This window comes from Nannospalax galili, unplaced genomic scaffold, assembly GCF_000622305.1.
Source record: "Nannospalax galili isolate Female #2095 unplaced genomic scaffold, S.galili_v1.0 scaffold1398, whole genome shotgun sequence".
NCBI lineage: Eukaryota > Metazoa > Chordata > Mammalia > Rodentia > Spalacidae > Nannospalax > Nannospalax galili.
In genome coordinates, this window is record NW_008342016.1 from 1,302,662 (window position 1) to 1,320,412 (window position 17,751).

The 17,751-nt window shown below is 40.6% G+C and overlaps 1 protein-coding gene across 1 annotated transcript in view; it reads right to left on the reverse strand.

The window, feature by feature from the left end:
* The window catches only part of Nostrin (nitric oxide synthase trafficking), a 69,830-nt gene that overhangs the window by 29,333 nt on the left and 22,746 nt on the right, over positions 1-17,751 (reverse strand). The window contains exons 4-7 of the mRNA XM_008837816.2: positions 14,088-14,150; positions 13,767-13,848; positions 8,610-8,672; positions 6,308-6,406 (exon numbers count right to left, since the gene is read on the reverse strand). Coding sequence (XP_008836038.1) covers positions 6,308-6,406; positions 8,610-8,672; positions 13,767-13,848; positions 14,088-14,150 — 307 coding nt within the window. The remainder of the gene's footprint in view (positions 1-6,307; positions 6,407-8,609; positions 8,673-13,766; positions 13,849-14,087; positions 14,151-17,751) is intronic.

The following is a 17,751-nucleotide window of genomic DNA, read 5'->3' on the forward strand; positions in this document are numbered from 1 at the left end:
GGGCTCCTTGAACCAACCAAAATGTATCTTTGGTATCCCCCTCTTCTCTTTGTCTAAAACCTATAAAAGGCTCCACTCTCCCTTACTCTGGGCTCTCAGCACGGATCTGTTGAGTTGGTGAGGTCTGAGAACCCGAGCTTAAGCCCGAATAAACGATAAACCTTTCCTTTTGCATTTTGGTGTGTTGGGTCTTCGGTGGTCTTTTTGGGGTCCAGTGGATGAGGTACAACAACAGATTTATAGGAAATAGACCTAAATAAAGGATATAGATTCTTAGGCTTTTTAAAAGAAACTTCCTTTACTAAAATTTCTCAGGAGTGAGCTTTTTCTTTCCTCTTTTCTTCTTCTAGGAAGAAACATTCATTTAGTCACCCAACATTTATTGAGTACTCACAATGTGGCATGGGCTAGGCTTTGGAAGTAGAGAAAAGACAAGCTTCTTTCACTAGTTAGAGATGTGCACAGGCCTTTGCCTTTCTGTGTGACAGGTCCCAGGAATCCTCGGTTGACAGGAATGATTGGGTGTCACTGGGGCAACTACCTAAACTAATCTTGGAATTAAAATGACATTCCATCTGTGACTTTTCATGTAATGGGTGCTAAAAAGGAGTGAGAGAAAGAAAAATGAATGGAAGATTGCTGTTTGAATAAGCCTAAAACAAAAGTAGGAATTATGGGGTGAAACATGGTCTGGTACAGAAATCAAAGTTCATGAGACTAAAGTACATAGAAAGGGAAAATAATGAGAAGCATCGATGGAGCAGTAGACAAGGTCAAGTTGGGGGAGAGCTTAAAAGGTCATAGAACAAAGGACACAGCATGCTCTGAAGTCACAGGAAAATCTCTGAAGATGTTTCAAAAGAGAATGATACATTCTGACTCAAGATTCAGGACAGCCACCCTGTAAGTGAGGGACAGTAAGAGGCAACAGTGAAGGCCAGGCCAAGGGACACATTTGTTAGGTGCAGTAATCCAGGCAAATGATGACCTGGGAGAGAACCATGGCAGGGAGACAGGCATATGCAAATAAGCTCAAGAAACATTAGGTTTAGGGTTTAGAATTGAGAGGATGTGGCAAGTAGTGATATGTAAAGACACAGAAAACACAGAAATAAAATTATCTTTCTTAGAAAGAAGCGATTTTAGAGGCACCAAGAAGCAGTTTAGAGACTGGTTTGACTAGAGATAAAAATCTGGGCATTGTCAGTGTTGATAGTGTGGTTGAAGCCTTGGGAGTGTGTTGACTGAGTATCTGTTATTTGTTGAGTACCTGATACTGAGAGTACTATGTTGGGCACTGGAGACACAATAGTGAATTAAACAGAGAGGCTGGGAGAAAAATTCTCAGATACAGCAATACAGTATATAAAAACCAGGCAGAACAAACCTAAGATAAAATTTCCATAGAGGCAGGAAAAAACTCAAGTGAGATACTGCTAAAGTTAAAAGCAGAGAGGGTGTCTCCAGAGGAGGGGCTAAACCATGGGCAGTGTTTTTGTTATCGTCTAGGGATCTTGATCTGGTGTGTTTCCTCTGCAAATCAAAGAATTCAAAGGCAGGAAAAAATCTCAGACACAGCAGAAAACAACAGGTAACAAACTTTATTAAAAGTAAAGAAACATGTTGCATGCACACACTCTGAAAGAAAAGCTCTCCACAAGTGGAAGGAGGCCTAGGAAACTAAAAATCCAAAGCCCCCAGGAGGGCTGGGCCTTTTTACTATTTTTGGTTATATGGGGGCAGGTCCCCTTCCCCTAATTTTGGATTGGTCAGTTTACACAAAGAAGACTGATAGGCTACTGCTCCAAGCTGAGTCGTGTCCAGGTCTGGACTTCCTCTGAACTAAACGCCCAACTGGTCAACTAGAAAGGGGGGTCCCTGCTGCCTGAGAGGGGGCCCACAGGCTTTTGTCTCAGACAAGAAACCATATTTATTACTTATCAGTGGCCTTGTCTGCTTGTCAGGAATTTAGTCCCCCATTTCCAGTAAGTTCAGTAAGGTAAGAAAAATATTGGAATGTTGGCTTTCAGGAGGTGGATATTGTATTCAGTGGTAAGAACACTCTGAGCTTCCAGAATGTCTGGGAGAGCTTGATTTGGGTGGTTTGAGGAATGAGTAGGAGATGATGAAGTAGAGATAGAGCACAGACAACCTTTCTAATAAATCTTAGTGTAGAAAAAGAAGATGATAGTTATAGGAATTGGGCCATGAAAAGTGGTCTCTGAGCCTTCCTGCTCTCCCAAGACAGGAAGTACACTGGAGAGAATGCATGAGTGCTGCTGAATTTCCTGTGCTACATTACAGTCTCTCTAGGTGATAGTATTAGGAGATGAGGGCTTCTGGGAAGTGATCAGGTCTTGAGACTGAGCCCTCAGGAATGAGATTAGTGCCCTAATAAAAGGAACCCCAGAGATCTATCTCCCTTTGCCTTATGAGGATATAGCAAGAGGTTTGTAGTCTGCAGCATGGGAGATCCTTACCAGAATCTGACCATTCTGGTTCCCTGATACAGGTTTCCAGAACTATGGCCATTCTAACAGTATAGAAATTCACTGATTTGGGGATTGGACAAGTGTTTAAGTGGCTTCCTTTAACTAACTGTGTGATGTTTTTATTTGTGAGTTAATTAGGATAAAATTATTCTATTTAATAAAAAAAAAAGAGCTACAAGGAATCAGTTCTGTTGTTCAAGCTGGCAATTTGTTATAGCAGCCAGAACAGACTAAGATGGGCTGCGGATTGAGAGGACTGATGGAAAAACCATTGCAAGGGGGAGGGGTGGCTATGACACAGCAGAGGGGTAATTAGTAGAGTCTGTGGGAGGTGGCATACACTTGGAGCATGGGATGAATTAGGCTCTCCCTTGCACACATGCAGATAAAATTACTTGATTAGGCAGGTGGCTTTGCTGTCTTCTGTTGTCTATGTGAGGTAAGAAACATGCTAGTCCTCTGAGGGTAGGTGGTAAAGATGGAAGTGAGAAGAGAAATGAGGTTTAGGCCAAGCACGAAAACAGGAAGAACTACTGAGCTGTGCAGAGGAATGGCTCATGCTGTGCCGGGCACTTGCATGTGCATGAGAAAGGAAAGCAGTGTCAGGTATTAGGCTTTAGGATCAAAAACAACAGCTACCAGACTGAGCAGTAAAGGTAGGAGGGAATCTGTAAAGTAAGCACAGGAAAGGTCATTGCTACAGGCCCCCTGTGGGAAGGTGGGTGGAAGGCCCTGCTGATTTCTACCTCCCAGGAAAGCTGCTAATGAAGGAAAGAAGGGGAAATTCACTACCCAGCTGTGCCAGCTTTCTTTTTTCCCCTTATTGCTTGATATCAAGGAAGAATAGCTTCTAATGAGGGCTCAGAAGGCCTGGGCATGTCCTGGTGCTGAACATTTTTACATATTGTGGGTTAGCTTCCTCTGAGACTGCTCATTACTCAACACTTGTTAGAATAGTTTCAAACTGTGCAGACTGACACGTGAAAAAATAAGAACCTTCCAAATCTTGCTAACAATGAATTTAAGTTACCCGACTAATAGTTTGTTCCGATGAAATGATACATCCACTTGCAAAGACAATTTTCGTTTTTTTGTTTGTTTGTTTGTTTGTTTTTTTTTTAATGAATCTTTGGGATTAATTAGGTAGCTATTGACTACCCCCAAGATAAAAGTGCCACTACTGTCCCAATGTGGTTTGCTGTGCCAGTCATTGTTGTGTTATTAGGCCTTGCTCATATGAACCTACAGCAATGCTGTCAGCACGTACAAGACCATGCAAACTCAAGCAGACAAAAACCTAGCATAGAATTGTAGAAATGGGCATCAGGCCCCAATCTTAGCAGAAGAACTATTGGGCAGCTGATTACTGTTGGGTGAGGGACAGCTGATCTTTAAGGGAGTGACTCTAGATAGGCTGACTAGATCCCAGTGGAGAACTTGCACTGAGGGATGTCAGGGGACACTAATTTGACTCAATAGGTCTTAACATAAATGACAGAATACATGAAATCCAGTGTGGAGGGGGACTACAGGAGGGTGCCAACGGGGAAGGGGGGTATAAGGGGGATTATGTTGTTGGGTATGAAATACACAAAAATTCAAAAAAAATTTAAAAAAAGGAAACAAAAACAAAAAAGAATATGACTCCTCCTGAACACTCTGCCCAGATCTTGGTAGCATCTGTTCTAAGTATACCTGGGGGCGAGAATATGTTCTCTAGCCTTCATAGAACCAGAATTATTATTAACTAGAATAAGCTTATGTCTAAAAGGAAACTCTAAACTATGAATGGGGCTAAGGCATGGGAAGAAAAGCCATCACACAGATCTTTTCCTCTGTGCATCTGACATAAAATTCATTCTATTTTGCTAGCTTCTAGATAGAGAGGTAATAAATTAATTACAAGACAGAGACTGATTCATTTTCAAGGGCTTAGGTACTGCTTTAATTTTGCTGTGACATTTTCTTTTTTCTTAAATATTTTATTTATTATTTTTATTTTATGTGTATGACTGTATTGCCTGCATGTATGTGAGTGCACCCTTGTCATACAATGCTGCAGAGGTCAGAAGAGGGCTTTGGATTCCCCTGGAACTGGAGTTAAGGACGGTTCGTAGCCACCATGTGGGTGCTGGGAATTGAACCCAGGTCCTCTGCAAGAGCAGCCAATGCTCTTAACCGTTGAGCCATCTCTCCAGCCCCTGCTGTGACATTTTCAAAGCAGTCTCTGTCTATTCTGTCTTTGGCATTCAGTGACATTATGTATCTTTTTTTAAGCTTTCTGATAAGCAGGAAATTCTTAGGTCTAGTATGAAAAATTATAATGAAAAAAGAATGAGTAACTTACTTGTGCTAGTAGACTGTGTTTTTCATGTATGTAAATTTATGAAAATGCAAAAAAAAAGAATCTTTGGGACTGAAGCTGGCAGTCTTCATATTTTGGGAGACTTCATATTTTGGAGAAAATATGGAATTTTTAAAATTTCTAATATGGGCCACCTACCATAGGCTAGAATCTTTGAGGGTATAAGCAGAGATTTTACTCCAGACCTCAACATTGTGTTTGTTTTTTGCCTAAGAACGCAGCTATCAAGCTTGCTCTTGCTTAATCCATGACTTAACACTGGTGCCCACTTGTGCACAGGCGTGGAGTCTGCAATGGCCTTGGGGGAAGCAGGGATTCTGCAACACAAGGAGCTGCTCTGGGCCTCACAAAGGCCTTCCCTGTCAGCATCCTGAGACTTGTGACCACTGACATGTGCCTGGGCCGTACATATGCAAACATGTATTATCTAGCTTTAGTTAAGTTAATATACACAGAGTGCACAGAAGTCTTTCTAAAATATTTCTGTCAGGAACCTTAGATGGATGTCACCATGAAGAATACAAATGCAAAGAAACAAAACAAATTACAGTGGACGCTCTTTCTACTCCTCATTATAGCACATCATCGCTCACATGGAAAAGCAAGAAACCAAGATGATGTAGGGAGATCTGACATGAACTTGATGTAAAATTTAATTAATCGATTATTTAAAAAGTTGAAATTGTCAAGAGGACTAGTAGAAGTATGAATTTATATTTACTGTGATTAGTTCTATACCTTACCCCAAGGATGTATCTTGCTTACATACTTATATAATGATTATTACTTCCTTGTTATATGAACATTTCATGATTAGCCAACCATTTAAAATACTATTTTATCACTATTTCATCCTGTAAATATTCTTACTTTTTGTTTTATAACACTCATGCCATATCAATATAATATATAAACTATATTGCTATATATACTATATATTGCCTATAAATATAAGGTATATATGTATTTACTTATTTGGAGTAGGAGCTGAGATTTTTTAAAAATTAGAATTTGCAGATTGGAGTGATGGCTCATCAGTTAAGAGCACTTGCTGCTCTTGCAGAAGACCCAGGTTCAGTTCCCGGCACCCACATGGCAGTAATCATCTGTAACTCCAGTTCCAAGGGACTCAATCTCATCTTATGGTCTCCACAGGCACCAGGTATGCATGTGGTACACCTACATGTAGGCAAAACACTCATACACATAAAATAAAAATAAATAAATCTTTAAAAAATAGAATTCTCTATAAAATTTTGGACATCATCAGTCACCATGTCGGTGATATTTTTCAAAAATATATGTGGACCACAGACGACTAGGAATTCTTATTTGTGCTTCACAAACCTTCAGACGAAGGGAGGGACCAGCCAGTAGTTCCCCATGTCCCCAGCTGAGGGAAAGGAGCCACATCTCCAAGCCACATGTGCCAGTGGCCATGAGAGCTTACCTTCTGCTTCTCCTTCTCAGTCACAGATTGCTTGGAGCTTTCTACAAGGTGGAAAAGTGCTTCATGCTTCTTGGTACTCACCATTAACTTTTTCTTAGCCTAGAGTCAAAAACATACAAACAAGAAAAAAAAGAAACAAAAACTGATGTTCAGACAAAAACTCTTCTGCTTTGGAATGAGGTCTGTTTGAATGATTGTAAATTTTTACTTCTCTGTTTCCATCTTCATCTCAAAATGTGCCTAAAATATAGCAAACTTTCAGAGAACTACTGTGTATGATTTGGAGTATATGCAAGAGGGTTAGTCATCTTGAATGCACAATTCTCTTGCCTCAGCCTCCTGAGTGATGGGATTGCAGGTATGCTCCGTCATGCCCAGATTAAGCTTTCAGACTAGAGAATGAATAATGAAGGGGAAGCTCAGGGCTCTAGCGTTGGGAAACAGGCACAGCATACTATTTTTCTTGAACTGTGAAGGCTCTAAAAGAGGGAATTCAAGGACCAGGTAGCTCACTGCCTTTTCCTGTACCTTCAACGGGTCACATGCCTGCTGATAAGTGAGTGTGAGGCCAAAGTACTTGGCCCTTTAAGGCTTTGCAAAGCAGACTGCATTTCATGACTGACACACTGAATCTCTTGAATTGTAACTAGGGAGGAAATGATTACAGCTCGAGAATTCTATGCTGTATAATTTCTTTGTCATGCTTCATAAGAATAATTTTATTTAGAAAAATGATTTATCAGAACCTAGAAAATAAGAAAAGGTGGTTTTTGTTCCTTGAAGCAATTACAGATCTGGAGCATTTTTTCTGGCTTTTGGTTCATTGTATTGAATTTCCTGTGAAAGCTGAGTATTTAAAGATAAGTGTTTCTTCAAAACAAATCCCTTTTAACAAAGCTTAGAAAATTAAGACTTAAATTTGAAACAAATGATTGGATGTTTTATTGGACTTTAAAATTTTTTTAATTTTTATTTTATGTGTATGAGTGTTTTGCCTGTAGGTGTGTCAGTGCATCGCTGTCCTATGATGTCCATGGAGACCAAAATAAGGCATTAGATCCCCTAGAACTGGAATTACCAACAATTGTTAACCACCATGTGGGTGCTGGGAGCAAAATCCAGGTCCTCTGCAAGAGCATACAGTGCTCTTAGCTACTGAGCTAAGGATTTCCAGATCCTTCTCTCCAACTTAAAATGTGTTTTTATTAAAGTGACTCTCATGAGCCTCTTTTTATTAGCACAACTACTGCAGGTATAGAAATCTGCGTCTTAAACATTTCCTATCCTGGTTTCTGGAGTCTTCAATTACAGATGAAGCTTTAGAAGGGAGCCTTGGGGCAGCTGTTCCTGAGGGACTTTCTGGTTATTTGGGGCAGGTGACTTCTTACTTGCAAAGATTCTCTTTGGATACTAACACTTGGGAGATGAAACAGGAAGAGTTCAATTCTTCTTCAAGGGTATCACTGGGTTTTCTTAGCAGATTCCTCAGCCTCCAATCCCTCCTACCCAAAGTGAACTCCTCCTGCACTAGATTATTCTAGAATAATCTTCTGTACATATAGACCTCATCTCTTGCTATTTCTCTTGCTTAAGAACCAATAATGGAATTCTTTATCTTCTCATCTCAGATCACAATTCTTCTCTCTAGAAGAATCCATTGGCTGTTTCCTGTATATGTTAAGTAGCCAACTAAGTTACCAAGTACTTGAAAGTAAGGATCATGCCTCAGTAGTATGTACAGGAGCTGGACCATATCTACTTGTAGAATCAACATATGTACTGCCCTTGACATGTCACTGTATGCTCTTCTCTATGCCCCCTCCCTAGCAAGGGAGAGTTCACCAACACCCTTACACAAATGATAATCCCAAGTAGTATTTTGTTACTTGCCTCACATTTCAAATTACACAGAGAGGCAGCCAATAGAATGTGGATGCAGAGCAGTGACTCCATGAATCCATGAACTACTAAGAATTCTTGGCTCAGCCATTAACCAGATGTGTAGTCTTGAAATTGCTTAAATTTTCTGTGTCAGACAATTAAAATGTAAAATAAGACAATGCAGTCAAATATCACTTTTGTTGTTGTGATGATTAAATACATAAATATTCAGCCCTTGGACATAATAAATGATATGTAAATGTTACCTATAAATAATAACATATTTTGATAATTTTCTTCTTTGTTTGAAAGGTGCATCTATGTAATAATTCAACCAGTACATAGAAAAACGTGTGTACAAAACCAAAAAACTTCAATCCTAAAAACTGAATTTATACAAATGACATATGTCCATACTTGCCTTAATTTGCTGATTCCAGTTGTTAATAACAAGATTTGCTGTTTTTTCAACTTCATTATTAAGCTAGTGAAGAGAAAAACAGAAAAAAAAATGTGTTGCTTTTTTGCTTAGTCACCGCTGTTGACTATATCTTTGTGACTCCCAAAACTCGTTGGCTGAAACCTATTCTTGCAAAGCGGTAGTATTTAGAGATGGAACTTTGGAAAGTGAATGGATCATGAAGGCAGAACCTTCATACATGGATTATAAGAGGTCTGAAGGGCTGCCTCACTCCTTCTACCAGGGGAAAATGCAGCAAGGAGACGGACATTGCTAAAGCAGCAATCCCTCACCAGAAACCAAATCTACCTGTGCCTTGGTCTTGAAACTCCTAGAGTTCAAGTTCTCTAGAACTGTGAGAAATACGTTTTTGTCATTTCTAAGCTACCCACCCAGATCATGGTGTTTATTACAACACCCTTAACTAACTCAGCTAGCCACAGTGCTGCTTGTTAATTCTGGCTCAATCACAATTCATTGGAAATCCCATAATTCACAGGATCCATCATTCATTGAAAATCCTGTAATAGGCACATTTCCTGAGGAAAGTATCCAGATGAGTTGATCTCCATGTCAAGTGTCTCTTGACATGATTTGCAAAACAATGATTTCTAATCTGTAACAATGTGAAAAGCATACACACACACACACACACACACACACACACACACACATACACACACACACACACACACAATGTTGCAGCAGATGTTCCCATTATATCCCATCACATCCACTTCAACATCAATCCATGTGATGAAAACAACCATACCATGAGAATCAATAACTTGCAATGTTAATTTCACTGTCTCCACTGCCCCTGGTGTGATTATTACTTTAATTTCAAAGAGACCACATTCTTCATCATAATTAACTTGCAAAGAGGAGATAGTAATGATAATGATGGATTCTGGGTGTGGTGGCTCCTGTGCTAATCCTAGCACTCAGTAGACTGAGGCAGCAGGCTCATCAGACGTTTGAGACCAGGCTAGGATACATAGTGAGTTATGAGTCAACCTGCTCTACAGAATGAAACCCCATCTCAAAATAAAGAAAGACAACAAAATACTAATGATGGTGATGAAGGGGCATCTACGTAAACCCGTGGAGAGGGCAGATATAAGTTAGGGCAGAACCTTTTGTCCTTGGACCACAGACTCAGTAGATCATCCAGATGAGTAAGTGCCTTGCTTTGATTTTTCCCAGTGGTTAAATATAGAATACATGGTTTATTGTAAGAAACACAAACTAAGTTATTTTGCACACCATGCCTTTTTTGACTCCATGGATGTGGTTGGGATATAGAGTAAGTTCTCTTTTAAAAAGAAAATTTAATGATTTGTAAGAGAGTAGGAGGACAAGGTACAGTGAGAGGGCGATACAGAAGAGCAATAGGGACAGTTTGGAAGGTGATGCTATCAACTGCCTAATGCACTGTGACAAACTGTCACAGCACTGCCTAATTTATGATATTGAGGAGGTGTAATTATTATAGTATTATATGGTGTCATCATTAGCTTCAGTTGTCAACTTGATACACCTGAGAAGAGGGAACCTCAATTGAAGAACTTCCTCCATCAGATTGGCCTGTGGCCATGTCTGTGAGGTATTTTCTTAATTGCTAAGTCATGTAGGAGGGCTCAGTCTACTGAGGCAGTGCCATCCCCAGGCAAGTGGACCTGAGTTGTATAAGAAAAGTAGCTGAGCAAGCCAGGGGGAGCAAGCCAGGGGGAGCAGGCCAGTAGGCAGCATTCCTCCATGGTCTCTGCTTCAGTTCTGCCTTCAGTTCTGCCTTGGCTTCTCTCAACAATGGACTATAAGCTGTAAGATAACTCTTTCCTCCCCGGGTTGCTTTTGGTCATGGTGTTTATGACAGCAACAGAAAAGCAAGCTAGGACACATGGTATGTAAAATATTTGTAATTAATGAAACATAGGTTAGCTTTGGTTTTTATAAAGTTGGCTGGCAAAGACAGATCATTGTATTATTTCAAAATAATTTTTGTAAACTTCTACCCATTACCCTAGCCTTCCATTAGACATCCATTGTAGTGGAACATATGCATACACAAATACCAGTTCTACTTCCTGACTCCATTTAATGAATTTACGTTTAATTTATTTTCATTTTTATCTGAACTTCCCTAACTCCCCTTGTCTTCTTGACTGACAGCCAACCTGAAACACTCTTCCAGTGACCATCCTCCCACCTCCTCCCCTGCCATGCCCAGGATCTCTGGGAAAGGCTCTGGTACTTCTTATCTGTACTTGGTCCTGACTCCACCCCTGTCAGAGCCCTGCTGCATTCATTAATAGCCACGGGTATGGCCTGGAAACATTGTTTAAAGTGGGTAACCGCTGTGATGCACAGAGGGACAGGGAAGAAGCACAGGAGAAATTGTTCTGGAAGGAAAGACATAGCCCCAGAAGGCATGCTACAAAAGGGCCAGCTGTCTTGGAGGAAGAGTTCAATGTTTTCCTTTGATTTTAAGGATATTTGAGAATTGCAATTGCTATGAACTTTATGTAATCCTGCACTGCTAGGAGTAGAAATGCCTCTTTTGAAAAAAATTGTTCTTATAGGACTCAGAACACAGCTTAACAATAGAGTTAATAACATTGTAAATCCTGTTTTAAAGTACAAAAATCGAAAATAACCTCTGATTTTATCATCTCAAAGTAATTCTTATTAACATTTTGGAGAGTCTTTCCAGTTTTTTTCTATGCATGTATACACTTATTTATTTTATAAATTGAGATCGTATTGTTTATTCATCTTGCTTTTTTATTTAACACTACATATAATTAAAGATTTATTTTATTATTTTTCTTATGTATATGTATAGGCATGTATGTTTGTGGGTATGTGTGTGAATGTGAGTGTGGCTGCTTGAGGCCAGAAGAGGGCGTTGGACTCCTGGATCTGGAATTATAGGTGGTTGTGAGTTAATTGACATAGGAGCTGGTATTCAAACCCTGATCCTCTGCAAGAGCAGCAAGTGCTCTTAACTGATGAGCCATAATAAGATTTTGTTTGTTTGTTTGCTTTTGCAGTACTAGGTATTGACTCCAAGGCCTTGGACAGGCCAGGCAAGTATGTGGTCAGTGAGCTATAGCTCCAGCCCTTCCATAAGTCTTTTAATGACTGCACAGTATTCTATTGCTTGACTTCACTGTCATTTTTTAATTTATTTTTAATATTTTATTTATTTATTTTGTGTGTATGAGTATATTCCCTGCATGTTTGTAAGTATACCCGTGTAGTTCAATGCCCACAGAGGCCAGGAGAGAGCATTGGATCCCCAAGAGCTGGAGTTACAGATGGTTGCTAGCTGCCATGTGAATGCTGGGAATCAAATCCGGGTCCTCTGCAAAAATAGTCAGTGCTCTTAACTGCTGAGCCATCTCTTCAGCCCCTATAATTTATGTTTTAATGATAAAGTAGTTTCTACTTGTTTGCTATTACAAATACTGCTCTAAAGTTTTTTTCTTCAGTCCATGGTGGTTTATGCAGAAACTCCCAACTGGTCAAAGTGTAGAGCATAAATGACTGTGCAGTGCTCACACACTCCTTCCCCAAGGCTCGGGAACTATCTCAGAAGAGAGGCTGGAAAGATTGTCAGAGCCAGAAGTCAGGGAGGTCCAGAGTACAACCGTGTTTTATGGACATGACAGGACCTCTGCACTAATGGAACTCACCGCACCAATGGCTACCTACACAAGACCTGTACAAGAACAAACCAGTCAACATTCTAGTATGGAGTGGGAAGGGGTTCATGAGCCCCCACCCCTAACTGAGGAGCTATGGACAGTTGATGGCTTCTGGGGGAGGAGAGTCAGTTTTCTTTAAGGGTGTGACTCCTGATAGGTAGACCATGCTCCAGTGGATGGTTCTGTACCCAGAAGTGTATGATCAGCACAAATTAAGGTTGATGGGTTATGGACAACACAAATTAAGGTCAATGGGTTATTACATTTAGAAATAAAGAGGAGGGGCTGGACAGATGGCTCAGCAGTTAAGAGCACTGGCTGTTCTTGCAGAAGAACTGGGTTCAAATCCCAGCACCCACATGGCAGCTAATAACTGTCTATAACTCCAGTTCCAGGGGCCCCAACACCCTCTTCTGTCCTCTGCGGGCACAGCACAACACTGGCGTACTTTAAAAACTTTTTTTAATTAAAAAAAAGAACGTGATATTGGGGGAATAGAGGGGATCTGGGGAGAGTTAAGGGGAGGAATAGGGGGTGAATAAGATCAAAATATATTGTATGAAATGCTCAAAGAAAATAAAAATATTTATTAAAAAACAAAGAAAAAAAAACCACACTGCTCTAACAAACATCCTCATATTTGCATCTTAGTTGTGTTTATTATTATTATTATTATTATGACAAATTCTTAAGACCCAATATCACTTTTAAATTGACAGAAATCTTGTTTGTTTATTTACTTCTGTAGTCTCTTAGTCTTTTGAGGCAAAGCCTCAAGCTGCCCAGGCTAGCACTGAGAATGCTATGTAGTTCAAGGATGAACTTGAACTCCTGATCCTCCTGCCTCCACCATCCAAGTGCTAGGATTACAGGCATGCAAGATAATACTCCTCTCTCTCTCTCTCTCTCTCTCTCTCTCTCTCTCTCTTTCTCTCTCCCCTCCCCCTCCCTCCCTCCGTCCCTTCCTTTCTTTTCTTTCTCTTTTCTTTTTCTTGAGACAGGGTCTCACTATATAGCTCTGGCTGGCCTGGAACTCAGAGAGATCAGCCTGCCTCTGCTTTCCAAGTGCTGGGATTAAAAGTGTATGCCACCATGCCTGGCTACCTTTTTATTTTAATTTTTTTATTTTGGGGGAGTTTTTGAAATAAGGTCCCACTGAGTAGCCCTGGTCAGTTGGCCTGGAGCTTACTATGTAGAACAGACTGGCTTCGAACTCACAGAGATTCACCTGCCTCTGCCTCTGGAGTGTTGGGATTAAAGGCCTGTGCCACCATACCCAGCTAGCTTTTTTAAAAGTAATGTTTTATTATTTGGGGGTTTGAACCTAGGGCCTTGGGCATGCAAACAAGTGCCCTACCACTGAGCTATATGCCCAGTCCTAGAAATCTTGCTTTAGGCTCCAACTCACTGATTTTCTTTTCTTCTCTTGCACACTCAGGACTTGATTAGTTGGCTTTATTGCTTCCAACTCAATTGCTTTGCCAAGTTTCCTGGAAATAGAACATAAAGACAGACAATCATTGTCCTAGGGTTTATATCTACTGTCCGAATCACTTTCTAAGGAGATGAAATGTCATGTTATAGCATGTCTGTTTAGTGCAAGTTTAAGTGGAATATTTGTGCCCCACCCACTTAAAATATTTATACCTCCCCTTGAGCTTGAAGCATCCCTTGGGGAGTGGGGAGGTAGAGGGGCATGGGGAGGGAGGGTGTAACTGGGAGCACTCACTGATGCAGGTCAGCTGCGGATTTCATGCCCTCAGAAGCCCAGGCCCAGGCACTGCTGAGACAACTAGACAAAGACAGGTGGGGACAAGGGTGGGCATCATTTTCCCAGTAAGTGCCGAGAAATCAAGCATTACTCTCCACCCACTGCCTTCACCACCACATTCATTGCTCTTGCTCGTGTTGCAGTTTCTCCATGAGATTAAATTCCAGGATATTTATTCACACTACAGATATTATACACACTGCTGTTTCCCCAGTCATTTCTTTTTTCATTGAGATTTTCATCTTCAATTTCATGTTTTCAGAAAACCAGTGAAATAAGCAGCCAAGGAAGGGAAAAGGTGAGTGGTGGGATTTTAGAAGATTCTCAAAGACAATCTTTTCAGGTTCCTCACTTTACAGATGAATAAAGTCTTTGAGGAGGTGAGTGACAGAAGACTTGACTCCAGGTCCCCCGTCCCGTCCTGCGTGCTGCTCTTGGAGTCTGGCTCCCGGGCTATGCTGACTTTTAGGCTAGCCTCATATCTTTCCTGATCCTGTGAGCTATATCCACAGAACACAAAGGGCAGCAGCACTGCCCTGTCCCTGAGGGGTTAGGAAGTGTGGTGGTGGTGTTATCCTCTCCCATAGCAGGGAGAGGACTCCAGCAAACAAGAGAGTGCCTGTTATGGCACGTAAATCAAACCAAATGCAGTTGTTTTAAAAAGGATATGAGGAACATTTTAGGAAAAAACCTCTCATTTGCTCCTCACAGCTGCTGGATAGCAGGGCAGGAAATACGTCATGTTGGCTTCAGCCTGGTATCCAGGTCTAAAAGCAGATGCTCTTAGCCCCAAGTGTTCTGCATGACCCTGGAATACTCACTCACTTCCCGACCCTTATTTAACTTAGCTCATAAAATAAAAACACACTGGGATATTTATACAAGTATCTAAGAGATTTTGGTATAAAGAAATACTCAATTAATATTTATTATCAAATACTACACTAATGCTGGTTCATTGAACTTTCTGAACATGCCAACTCTTTGGATGCAGGGTTGCAATATGATGGGACTCACATGTCTTTGCACCCCTCCACTTCATTCTTTAGGAGGTAATTGAGTAATTAGAGTGAAAATAAAACCATAAAAAAACTAGGCATTCATGGAGTTTATGTTCTTTGCCAATGGCTCTTCTAAGTCCCCTTGTATTCTTTCATTTAATCCAGTAACTGTAGGGGACAGATATTTGATATTCTTTTTAAAAATTTTTATGGAATTTTTGTGTATTTTATACATAAAATTATCTTTATATCCCTCTCTCCTTTGGCACCCTCCCATAGCCCCCCCCTCACTGGAGTTCATACATTCTATTATTTGTATTAAGGGCTATTATGTGAAGTTAGTGTCCTGAGATGTCCTTCAGTACAAGTTCATCCACCCAGGTTCAGTCGGACTATCTAGGGTCCTTCCCTTTAAGAAGACCAGTTCTTCCTCACTCAGCAGCAATCAGCTGCCAATAATTCTTCAACTAAGATTGGGGCTTTCTGTTCATTTCCGCAATTCTGTGCTGGGTTTTTGTCTGCCCGAGTTTGCATGGGTCTTGAGTATGCTGACACCATTGCTGTAGGTTTGTATGATAAGGGTCCCAGGACCCTGTAGGACTATTTCTTTATAGTCATCCACTTCCTCCCTGGCTCTTACAATCTCTCTGCCCACTCTTCCACAATGGTCCCTGAACCCCGCCCGGGTGGGTGGACCTCAATATAGGAGACCTGTCCAAGGACCCACATTCTCCTGATTCTTATTCTCTGCATTTTGGCTATTTGTGACCTTTTGTGTTCCTGGCTCTCCTTTGCATGAGGCAGTTTCATTGATGAGCATTGAAGATGCATTAGTGTTCTCTTCATCCCTTGTTCTGTGTTCAATGAGTCTTAGGTGTAGAGGTTGGATCCTAGATGTGCACTTAAGCTTGGGCAATTCACAGAGAATCTCTGTGTGTGACTAGTGGTGTAGCTCTGTAATACTGTAATAATCTCTGTTGAAAAAGAAGCTACTTTGATGGGTGGTGACTAGGATACTTGTCTGTAAATTTAAGGATCCATATTTTGTACATAGTAAGAAATTACATTTGTCTAAGGATATGCAAGCCTTGGGGTTTTCTCTAAGACCTATGACCTCTCCAGCTATGCATATTTGGCTAGGTTTATAGAACCAGACATCAGTTTCATCCCATCAAATGTGTTTTAAGTCCAATTAGGTAGCTGTTGATTGCCACCAAGAAAAAGTGCCGCTACAAAAAAAAAAAAAAAAGTGCCACTACTGCACCAATGTCGTTTGCTGTGCTGGTCATTGATATGGTTTTTAGGCCTTGAAGCTGGGGTTGGATCAGGGATATATTTTATCTACATTTATTTTATTTATACATAAAATACATTTATGTACAATGTATACATAAATAATATATTACATTTATGTTATGTTTATTATCATTATTTATGTTTCTTTGAGACAAGCTCTCATAGTGTAGCCTAGACTGGCTTAGAACTCACTGTGTAGCCTAAACTGGCATCAAACTCATGGCACTTCTCCTGTTTTAGCCTATAGAGTGCTAGGATTGCAAACATACAAGTTCATCACCCCATTCACCTTTATTTACAATTTAAAGAGATATTTAGAGAAATCTGAATTGTCCCAGACCACTCATGTGCTAAGTGGGAGAACTAGAGCCTTCTGTACTCAACCATGTGCCATGCTGGCTCCTTTGTAGTCTACCAAGAAAGTATCCTGAAAACTAGACAAAGCTAGGAGTCAGAGCAACTTCTAAGCAATTTGCTCTCACAGTAGTGCCTAAGAAGTGGGGACTGGGATTCCAGAAGCTTCTCTTTTCCAGTCTTTTCCCTCTCTCTCATCATAAGGAGCCTTGGCAACAGCACTGCAAGTTCAGTCATGTCTGCGTGCATCAGTCAAGAAGCTTCATTGCAGATTATCATATGGACCACTTTTAGAAATTCAGTATCCTCTCTCTTCCAAAAGAAAGAATCTGCTTCATTTTTATTGTTGCCCACTATTGAGGAGAATGTGAGCTAACATTGTTTAAGCCCAGCGTGTTAAGGTCTTCACACACATTATTTCATTTAATATTCAGTATGCATATGGCCACACACTCCACATGATGCTCACATATACAATTGGAGCACATATCACTACTCCACCTTGTAGAGGAAGAGAGACCAAGATTCCTGTCAAAAGTCACAGAGTAGAGATAATACAGAATTTACACTTCCTGCCTCTAAGACCTTCTGACTTAACACCATTTCCCAAGTGAAATATCATCATCGAGCCAATTACAAATGTGGGTTCAGGGGTCATGAAGACCCAGGATGAGTCCAGCTGTACAGTTATTAACTTCATGGTTGGGGAGTTATTTCAATTCTCCCGCCTCAAGGCCTTATCTGTAAGGGAGGCTAATAACAAGAATTCTCAATGGTTCTTATGAGGATAAAACAGGAGCAACTGCAAAGCATTTGACACAGCTCCTGGTCTGGAGTAAATGCCCAAGACCTGGAAGCCATGCTTGCTGGGATTGTGCCTGCTACGTGTGTAGGAGGAAACTGCACGTGGGCATTTGTCACTTTCAATGTTTTAAAGAAGAGTTTTGCCTTACCTCTGCCATGATACTTAC